Source organism: Nicotiana sylvestris, chromosome 11, assembly GCF_000393655.2.
Source record: "Nicotiana sylvestris chromosome 11, ASM39365v2, whole genome shotgun sequence".
NCBI classification, from domain to species: domain Eukaryota; kingdom Viridiplantae; phylum Streptophyta; class Magnoliopsida; order Solanales; family Solanaceae; genus Nicotiana; species Nicotiana sylvestris.
In genome coordinates this window covers 71,077,083-71,087,868 of record NC_091067.1, presented here as the reverse complement: position 1 = coordinate 71,087,868, position 10,786 = coordinate 71,077,083, and the positions used below count along the sequence as shown (strand labels likewise).

General features: G+C 37.9%; 1 protein-coding gene across 1 annotated transcript; it reads left to right on the top strand.

Annotated features, from left to right (window-relative positions):
- The first annotated feature begins 342 nt into the window (after nt 1–342).
- LOC104238264 (coatomer subunit alpha-1-like) lies at nt 343–10,574 on the top strand. The gene is made up of 3 exons (XM_009792582.2): nt 343–837; nt 6,109–6,603; nt 7,374–10,574. Exons 1-3 carry the CDS (start codon nt 630–632, stop codon nt 10,328–10,330), a joined length of 3,660 nt encoding a protein of 1,219 aa, XP_009790884.1. The 5' UTR covers nt 343–629; the 3' UTR covers nt 10,331–10,574.
- The last annotated feature ends 212 nt before the right edge of the window (nt 10,575–10,786 follow it).

Below are 10,786 nucleotides of genomic sequence, written 5' to 3'. Positions count from 1 at the left end.
GAAAAAACCTTAATTTTGGACGTTAATGATAGATGGTTTCAATTGTTTTTTTAGTTTTAACATAGGGAATAATGGTTTGAAACGTGGGTGTGTGGTGATACATGGCTGAGGGTGTGAGGTTGAGAGAGAGAAACGTGGGGGTGGGGATTTGAAGGAATATACGATACCATAAATTTAAGAATAATATAAAGTATAATTAATGTACAGTTAAAATACGTTATGATATAGAATTGGTAATTAAGTAATATAGTTTGCTATATGGCATGAGATACGAATGCAAAAATCCATCCTTTTTTCATTAATAAAAAACGGATCTTAATATGAAGTCGCGTTCGTCGTGTCTCCAATTACATATCAAGTTGATCCAGAAAGCAGCAGTAGCAGCTCTTCTCTTTCTAATTCCCCCCTCTCCCCCCCTCTCTCTCTCTCTCAAAAGCTCGATCTATTTTTACGCACACACTTTGCGCTTAACCTACGCACCCCACTCACCACCACTTTTCTTCGATCTTAAAAAAAATGCACATTCCATCTCAGATCTGATTCAAAATCAATCTCACGATCCATTTAGGGTTTCAGATTTCAATCAAAGTTTTTTTACTCACTCTCTGTAGTGTGTGTGCATAGATAAAATGTTGACAAAGTTTGAGACGAAGAGTAATAGAGTGAAAGGTTTGAGTTTTCACAGCAAAAGGCCATGGATCTTAGCCAGTCTACACAGCGGCGTGATCCAGCTATGGGATTACCGTATGGGAACTCTCATTGATCGATTTGATGAGCACGATGGCCCCGTTCGCGGCGTCCATTTTCATAAATCTCAGCCTCTCTTTGTTTCCGGAGGTTCGATCTTCTTCTCCTTTTTTGGTATAAGAATTTGTTGTAATGGAGTGTGGATCTATTGATGTATCTGGGTGAGTATATGTGTGTGATCCATGACTTTACATTTACTTTTGTTTCAGTTAGGTGTGATTGGACTGTAGCTGCACATATGTTTTAAATTACCAGTAGGAACTAAACCAGAATAAACTGATAATTCAGGGGGTAGAATTCTATTTGCATTACAATGTGGTGGAACGTGGATCTATTGATGTATGTTGATGACTATATGTGTGATCCATGCTTCTGAATGGGAAAATCAGTTTTATGAGGTTAAATGAGCGAACTTTAATAATACATTGTCAGAACTCGAAGAAAACAGCAATATAGGGACTAGATTCTATTTATATCAATGTTACGGAGTGGAGATGTACTGATGTGTCTAGATGAGTATGTGTTGTGACCCATGATTTAGAAAGTTACAAGTACTTTTGCTAGTTTATCTTCTGAATGATAGTTCTAGTTTGTATTCAATTGGACCACAACCGCACATTTGGTTTAATTGAAGGTTAAATTTGTTAATTTCAAAATAGAAGGATCAAAACCCGAATTAAAACTATAATTGAGGCACTAAAATGCTATTTGCATCAAAATGTGTTGGAATATGGATATACTGGTCTATGTGGTTGAGTATTGGAATTGGATCTACTGGTGTATATGGATGAGTATGTGTGTGGTCAATTACTTGAGAAGGCTGCTTTTATTATCTTATTTTACCCTTTTATAGAAAAAGGGTCTTTGAATCCTATATAAAAAGAAAAAAATCTTTTGAATAATGATAGTTCCAGTTTGTATGCGTGGCCCTATGCGTGAGTGGGCCAGAATAAAATTTGACATATCTGGTAGATGCTCTAGAGCAAAGAACTTTAAAGAAAAGCCAACCAAAAAGTTAAACTACTAAAATAAAAAAGAGATATAAAAAGCATAAGAAACAATTTCTTACCTAGATCAACAAATGACTAAGATTGGTGCCACCCTCCTTTTGCAAACAAATAGAGTGTGGGCCAAAACTATTGACCCCAATGTAATTTTTTTTACTTTTTCTACATCCTCCGATGCATATAAAAAAACTGCCATTACAACATCTTTTTAGGAGACGAGGCATATTACAGTGCATAGTGTGTTGAAGTAGTACACTCTAATAAATGAGTCTAAATCATCGCAAGGTTCAGGGATCATAGTGAATTTTTCATACAACCAGTCTAAACTTATAAAAATATTCACTAAGTTATCATCACCATCCGAGTTACCGGCATTGGTACTCAGTGTAACAAATCTCGGTATTCCTGAACAATTTTTTGATCTTGCAGACTACTAGTTTACCCTCAATAGATAGTTCTGTTGACTACTAGTCTAACATGACTACCTATTATGGGTAAACTAGTCGTCGGCAGAACCAACAAATTGTTAGAAATGCCGAGATTTATTACATCGAGTTCCATTAAAAGATTACTTAGATGGTGATGAGAATTTTGCGAGTACTTTTTAAAGTTTAGACTAGTTGTATGAAATTATCTCTTTGGTCCCTGAACCTTGCGGTAATTTAGATTCATTTATTAAGGCGTACTACTTATACATCCTAAGTATTATAATTTGCCCCGTGTCTTCAAAAGATTGATGTAATGACAGCTTTTTTATATGCATTGGAGGATATAAAAAAATAAATGATTTTGCATAGGTCAGCAGTTTGAGCCCATTCTCTATTTGGATTGCAAAAGGAGGGAGACAATAATCTTAGTCATTTGCTTGTCTATGTAAGACATTATTTTTTATGCTTTCTATGTCTTTTTTTATTTCAATATTTTAACTTTTTTATTGTTTTTTCTTTAAAGCTCTTTGCTCTAGAGCATCTACCAAATGTGACAAAGGCTTATTTTGCGAAGGATTATCTAGCTTTGTTGAGTGAAGCCTCCTTCCCATAGGATTCATCTATCTATTATGACGAAGGCTTATTTGAGAAGCGTGATCTAGCTTATCTTCTGAATGATAGTTCCAGTTTGTATATTTAGTTGGACCACAAGTGCACATTTGGCTCTATTGAAGGTTAAATGTGTTAATTTGAATAATAGAAGGATTCAAAACTGAATTAAAATAATAATTTAGGGACTAAAATGCTATTTGCATCAAAATGTTATGGAATATGGATATACTGGTCTATGTGGACGAGTATTGGAATTGGATCTACTGGTGTCTATTACTTGAGAAGGTTGCTTTTATTATTTTATCTTTCTACTTTTATGGAAAGTTTGTATGCGTGATTGGACCACCATAAAATAAATTTTCATATCTGGCAAGTTCTCTAGAACAAAGACCGGTAAAGAAAAGTCAATAAAAAAGTTAAAACACTGAAACAAAAATGTGACATATAAAGCATAAAAAACAATTTCTTACATTGACCAACAAATGACTAAGATTAGTTCCTCCCTCCTTTTGCAAACCAAATAGAGATGGCCCAAACTAATTACCCCCACACAAAATTATTTACTTTTTCTATATCCTCTAATGCATATAAAAAATCTGTCATTACAACATCTTTTGACGACACGGGACATATTACAGTTCCTAGGATGTAGAGATAGTATGTCCTAATAAATGACAAGGTTGAGACAAATTTTCATATAACTAATTTAAACTTAAAAAAGTACTCACTAAGTTCACATCACCATCTGAGTTATTCGTTAGCTGAACTCGGTGTAACAAATCTTGGCATTTTTGAACAAGTTTGTTGGTTTCGCCGACCCTTAATAGGTAGTAACCGACAAATTTTTCCAGAAATGTCGAGATTTGTTACACCGAGTTCAACTATCGGATAACTCAGATGGTGATGAGAACTTAGTGAGTACTTTTTAAAGTTTAGACTGGTTATATGAAAATTTCTCTTTGGTATTTGAACCTTGCGATAATTTAGACCCATTTATTAAGGCACACTACCTCTACATCCTAGCCATTGTAATCTGCCCCGTGTCCTCAAATAATGCTGTAATAGAAGATTTTTTATATGCATTGGAGGATATAAAAAAGTAAATGTTTTGCATGGGGGTCAGCAGTTTGAGCCTACTCTCTATTTGGGTTGCAAAAGGAGGGAGGGACAAATCTGAGTCATTTGCTGATCCATGTAAGTAATTGTTTTTTATGCTTTGTACATCTCTTTTTATTTCAGTATTTTAATTTTTTTTTGTTTTTTTTAAAGCTCTTTGCTCTAGAGCATCTACCAGATATGACAAAGGCTTACTTTGAGAAGGATGATCTAGCTTTGCCGAGTGAAGACCCCCCTTGCTATAGGATTCATTTACCTGATATGACAAAGGCTTATTTTGAGAAGGATGATCTAGCTTATCTTCTGAATGATAGTTCCAGTTTGTATATTCAATTGGACCACAAATGCACATTTGGTTAAATTGAAGGTTAAATGTGTTAATTTGAATAATAGAAGGATCGGAACCCGAATTAAAATGATAATTCCGGGACTAAAATGCTATTTGCATCAAAATGTGATGGAATATGAATATACTAGTTTGTTGGGATGAGTATTGGAATTGGATCTACTGGTGTATGTGGATGAGCATGTGTGTGGTCTATTACTTGAGAAGGTTGCTTTTATTGTTTTATCTTAGCCCTTTTATAGAAAAAAGGGTCTCTGAATCCTATATAAAAAAGGAAAAAATCTTCTGAATGATAGTTCTAGTTTGTATGCATGATTGGACCGTAATAATTATTGAAGTTTAAATGTGCTAAGTTGAAAATGCAATGTTTATCCCTTTTCTATTTTTGGTGTAAGCAAGAATACATGGAAGATCTAGAGTCTTTTGTTGACGTTTTATGATCCTTGTAAGTAGGTTAAGGATTACCCTTCTGTTCCACCTTTTGTAACTATGAATGATTGCACTAGCTTTGGTGCAGTTAATATATATACAACAAATGTTACCTTCAACAAAGTGCTAAGTCGAATAATACAGGACCAAAAATGGAATTTTGCAATAATTTGGGGACTAAGTTGCTATTTGTATAACTGTATGACGGAGCGTGGATCTAATAATAATATGGATGAGGCTTTGTGTGATCTGTGAATTTAGGAAGTACTTTCTCTTTTATCTTCTGAATGATAGTCTCACTTTGTATGGGTAATTCAAACATAAGAACATAGTTCTAACTGAAGGTGAAATACTTAAATGTGCTATGTTGAATATTGGAGGAACCAAAGCCTTAATAGAAGATTATTTAGGGACTAAAATTCTATTTGCATCGCAGTGTGATGTATTCTGAATCTGCTAAAGTATGTGGATGAGTATATGTGTGATCCATGAATTTGTGAAGTTACTTTTGTTATTCATCTTCTGAATGATAGTTCCAGTTAATATGTACAACAGCGCAGGTGGAACATAATTGAACGTTTGGTTTTATTGAAATTAAATATGAAAAAACTGAATAACATAGGGACAAATGGAATAAAACAATAAATTAGGGACTAAAACCTCTTTTTCCCCTTTTAACTTTGTTGGTTCTCTATAATTGTTGATGCACTTTGTTAGCTGTGGTTCCCGTTATTTCTCTTTGCCCCCGAAGCTTTGAAGCATGGGTATGATTCTACTCCTGTTTTCCTTCTCTTTTTGATAGTGTATCAAAGATCTGTTGAGTGAGTTTTGATTCGTAGATTAATGTAGTGTGGTTTTCTCTTTTTTGATAAACGCGAAACTCCTGATGGCAGTGGCGCATGGTTCAGAACTCCTTGGATAATGTGCCTGCCCCTCTACCCTTCTCCACTTAAGATATTGCTCATCTGCAGCAGGATTCAAACCCGTGACATGTGCCTAGCCCACATATGCGCTGCACTCTTACCACTAGACCTAGGGGGGTGGGGGGCATATGTCTTCTTTAATTTAGTGTGGTTTCTTCTTTAATTTTGTCCATTATTGAATTTATTATAGGAATCAGGGCATATTGCTAATATTGCATTATCAGAAGCCTCAGTTTTGGTGTCTAAATAACGTACTTTTGGGGCCACATATTTGTTAACTTTGCATGATCATGGCAAATAAAATGGGTAGTTTCTGTTATGTTATCTGTTTTTTAAACTTCTAAACTGTGAAGGCTGCTTTCCTGTAGTCCATTATTGCGACACTTTATTGTCTTGGTTTACTGGTAACATTTCTTAGAGTATATGTTGCTTTACGCATGCATAATGCAAATCGACTGAGAACTATTTCCTTTTGTGTATTTAAATTCTTGTTACTGCAGGAGATGATTACAAGATTAAGGTTTGGAACTATAAGCTGCATCGCTGCCTGTTTACCCTACTAGGACATCTTGATTATATCCGAACTGTTCAATTTCACCATGAATATCCCTGGATTGTTAGTGCAAGTGACGACCAGACCATCCGGATATGGAACTGGCAGTCTCGTACTTGTATATCCGTCTTGACTGGCCACAATCATTATGTAATGTGCGCCTCATTTCATCACAAAGAGGACTTGGTTGTCTCTGCTTCTTTGGATCAGACTGTTCGTGTCTGGGATATTGGTGCTCTAAGAAAGAAAACTGTTTCTCCTGCTGATGATATCTTGCGGTTAAGTCAGATGAATACTGATTTCTTTGGTGGAGTGGATGCTGTGGTGAAGTATGTCTTGGAGGGTCATGATAGAGGGGTTAACTGGGCATCGTTTCATCCTACACTCCCCCTTATAGTTTCTGGTGCAGATGATCGCCAAGTGAAAATTTGGCGCATGAATGGTATGCTCCTGAAATTCTTGATGTACTTGATTGCCATCTTTACTTGCTTTATTCCACATTCACTTTTCGTGTCCTGTCACCTGTGGAACCTAGAACACCAAAATAAGTTCATTTGATGAAACGATACATTGCAAACTTCATGCTATTTGCATATTTTTCAGTTATACATCAGTCTAGCTGCAAGACAAGCTTTTGTGCTGTCCACTTGTCCCTTAGAAGTAGGAGTATGTTATATGTCTTCCTTTCAGCTTATATTCAGAAATCATCCATTAGGATCTCCCTAATCACTGGAAATTGGTTGTTTTCTTGAAAATCTGAGATGGTGATATCACTACTATAGTATATAAATGTTGTTACCTGCATCTTTCTATACCGTGTACATCTGAAGATGTTACAATGAAAAGCTGCATTCTGTTCATCTCCCCGTCTTTTTTGGGGGGGGGGGGGGTTAAAACCTTTCTGAAGCTTGCTTGAAGCTGATTTGAGTTGTACTGCAGTTAAGTGTCTTACTATCTATAATGAGGCAAAAGTTCCCCCCTCCCCGGAAGAACCATATTTTTAACTTTAAATACTCCTTCAGAGCAAGAATGGTTTTTTCCCAACTTGAAGCAATAAGTGGATTAAAGTTGCTGGTTCAGCTTGTAAAACTATTTATTCTTGGTAGCAGAATTGTTGAATGGAGTCTTGCTGGTTGAAAAACTGCTTATTTTGTTGAAGGAATCTTACATTTTAAGTGTTTTCTGATTGCTAGTGTGCCTTGTTGTTCCTAGATACAAAGGCTTGGGAGGTGGACACATTGAGAGGCCACATGAACAATGTTTCATGTGTTTTGTTTCATCCAAGGCAAGATATTATTGTTTCAAATTCAGAGGATAAGAGCATTCGAGTATGGGATGCTACAAAAAGGACTGGTCTTCAGACTTTCCGCAGGGAGCATGATAGGTTTTGGATCCTTGCATGTCATCCTGAGATGAATCTTCTAGCGGCTGGTCATGATAGTGGGATGATAGTATTCAAGCTGGAGAGAGAACGTCCTGCTTTTTCTGTGAGTAGTGATTCTTTGTTTTATGTAAAGGATCGCTTTCTCCGAGTGTATGAGTATTCAACTCAGAAGGACACACAGTTGATACCAATTAGAAGGCCCGGTTCAAACAGTGTGAACCAAGGTCCACGAACACTTTCATATAGTCCTACAGAAAATGCTATCTTGATATGTTCAGACACGGATGGCGGTTCCTATGAACTTTATGTTGTACCTAAAGATAGTTATGGTAGGGGTGATACTGTTCTAGATGCAAAAAGAGGAAGCGGAGGGTCAGCTGTATTTGTTGCCCGAAACAGGTTTGCGGTGCTTGAGAAGAGCACTAATCAATTCCTGGTCAAGAATCTCAAAAATGAAATTGTCAAGAAAAGCCTTCTTCCTATGGCTACTGATGCAATATTTTATGCTGGCACCGGAAACTTACTATGCAGGGCAGAGGATAGAGTTGTCATTTTTGATCTCCAGCAGAGAATTATTCTTGGGGAACTTCAGACTTCTTTTGTCAGGTATGTTGTTTGGTCACCTGATATGGAAAGTGTCGCTTTGGTTAGCAAGCATTCCATAGTTATAGCTGATAAGAAGCTTGTGCACCGCTGCACCCTTCATGAGACTATTCGTGTCAAGAGCGGTGGCTGGGATGACAATGGTGTATTCATATATACAACACTTACCCACATTAAGTACTGTCTTCCCAACGGGGATTGTGGAATCATCAAAACCCTGGATGTCCCTGTCTATATTACAAAAATATATGGGAACACTATCTTTTGCTTGGATCGAGATGGAAAAAACCGTCCTATTATTATTGATTCAACTGAATATGTTTTCAAGCTGTGTCTGCTTAGAAAGAGATACGACCAAGTTATGAGTATGATAAGGAACTCGGAGCTCTGCGGTCAAGCCATGATTGCATATTTGCAGCAGAAGGGTTTTCCAGAAGTTGCTCTTCATTTTGTGAAGGATGAGCGCACTCGTTTCAACTTAGCACTTGAAAGTGGGAATATTGAGATAGCTCTTGAATCTGCCAAAAAGATTGATGAAAAAGATCATTGGTATAGGCTTGGTGTGGAAGCCCTTCGGCAGGGTAATGCAGGTATTGTTGAATATGCCTACCAGAAGACGAAGAATTTTGAGAGGTTGTCTTTCCTATATCTAATAACAGGAAACTTGGAAAAGTTATCTAAAATGATGAAAATTGCTGAGGTAAAAAATGATGTAATGGGTCAGTTCCACGATGCATTGTACCTTGGTGATGTCCGTGAGCGTGTTAAAATTTTGGAAAATGCTGGTCATCTGCCCCTTGCATACATCACAGCTACTGCCCACGGGCTCAATGATACTGCTGAGCATCTTGCAGAGGAACTGGGAGATAATGTTCCATCATTGCCAAAGGGGAAGAAAGCTTCACTATTGCTGCCCCCAACTCCCATCTTGGGTGGTGGTGACTGGCCCTTGTTGATGGTGACGAAAGGGATATTTGAAGGTGGTCTGGACATTGCAGGCAGGGGAGGACAAGAGGAATATGAAGAGGCGGCAGATGCAGACTGGGGTGAGTCATTGGACATTGGTGAGGTGGAAAATCTTCAGAATGGGGACATCAGTATAGTGCTTGGTGATGAGGAAGGGCAAGAAGGAAATGATGATGAGGAGGTGGGATGGGATCTTGAGGATCTGGATCTGCCACCTGATACCGACACACCAAAGACTACTTCCAATGCTCGCTCTTCTGTGTTTGTCACCCCAACACCTGGCATGCCTGTGAGCCAGATTTGGGTCCAAAAATCATCTCTAGCTGCTGAACATGCAGCTGCTGGCAATTTTGACACTGCTATGCGGTTGCTGAGCCGACAACTAGGTGTTAGGAATTTCTCACCTTTAAAAGCATCGTTTATTGATCTTCATGTGGGAAGCCACACTCATCTGCTTGCCTTCTCCTCAATGCCAGTCATCTCTGTGGCGATTGAGAGAGGTTGGAGCGAGTCAGCTAGTCCTAATGTTCGAGGTCCACCTGCTCTTATATTCAATTTTTCTCAGTTGGAGGAAAAACTTAAAGCTGCTTATAAGGCGACAACTGGTGGGAAATTTTCTGATGCTCTTAGACTATTTTTGAGCATCCTTCACACCATTCCTCTGATTGTGGTTGAGTCGAGGCGGGAAGTGGATGAGGTCAAGGAACTGATTGTCATAGTGAAGGAGTATGTTTTGGGTTTGCAAATGGAGCTTAAGAGAAAGGAATTGAAAGATAATCCCATTCGTCAGCAGGAGCTGGCTGCCTATTTCACACACTGTAATCTGCAGATTCCTCACTTGAGACTCGCATTACAGAATGCTATGTCTATCTGCTACAAGGCAGGAAATCTTAACTCAGCCTCCAACTTTGCTAGGAGACTCTTGGAGACCAATCCAACCAATGAAAGCCAAGCCAGAACAGCCCGCCAGGTTCTGCAGGCAGCTGAGAAGAATATGCGAGATATTTCACAGTTAAATTATGATTTCAGAAATCCTTTTGTCGTCTGTGGGGCAACATATGTCCCGATATACCGGGGCCAGAAGGATGTCACTTGTCCTTACTGTGGTACTCATTTTGTACTGTCCCAGCAAGGGCAGCTTTGTACTGTTTGTGATCTTGCAGTTGTTGGAGCAGATGCGTCTGGCTTGCTTTGTTCGCCAGCACAGATAAGGTGATTTCAGCTTCTCGTGCAGTTATATTCAGCCATGTCATTAGATGATTCTAAATCTACGTCTTAGAAGTTTAGGCATGGTGATCAAGGACATGCTTTCTATGCGATTGTATCTGTGGTTTATATTTGTTTCGATAGTTTTGCAATCAGTTTTTACAGACTTTTGCCCTCGTTATTTAGTCTTTTTGTGGCTAAATTTTTTTATTGTAATAAACATGTAAGATTTTGACTTCAACCAATTTTTTGAAGTGTGGTGACCGAGTACGCTAGGTATATAAATTGCAAAACCCCTCCGGACCTGAACGCTGACTCTGTCATTATATGTTTCCATAGCCCCGTGCTCCAGGTTTCCTTAGCAGGTAGAAGCTGGAATACTTTTTGATTGCCATTGTTATTTTGGCCTGAAATTTAAATGAAGATATCAGATAAATGTGAAGGTTCTTAAGAATTTGAATTTCCT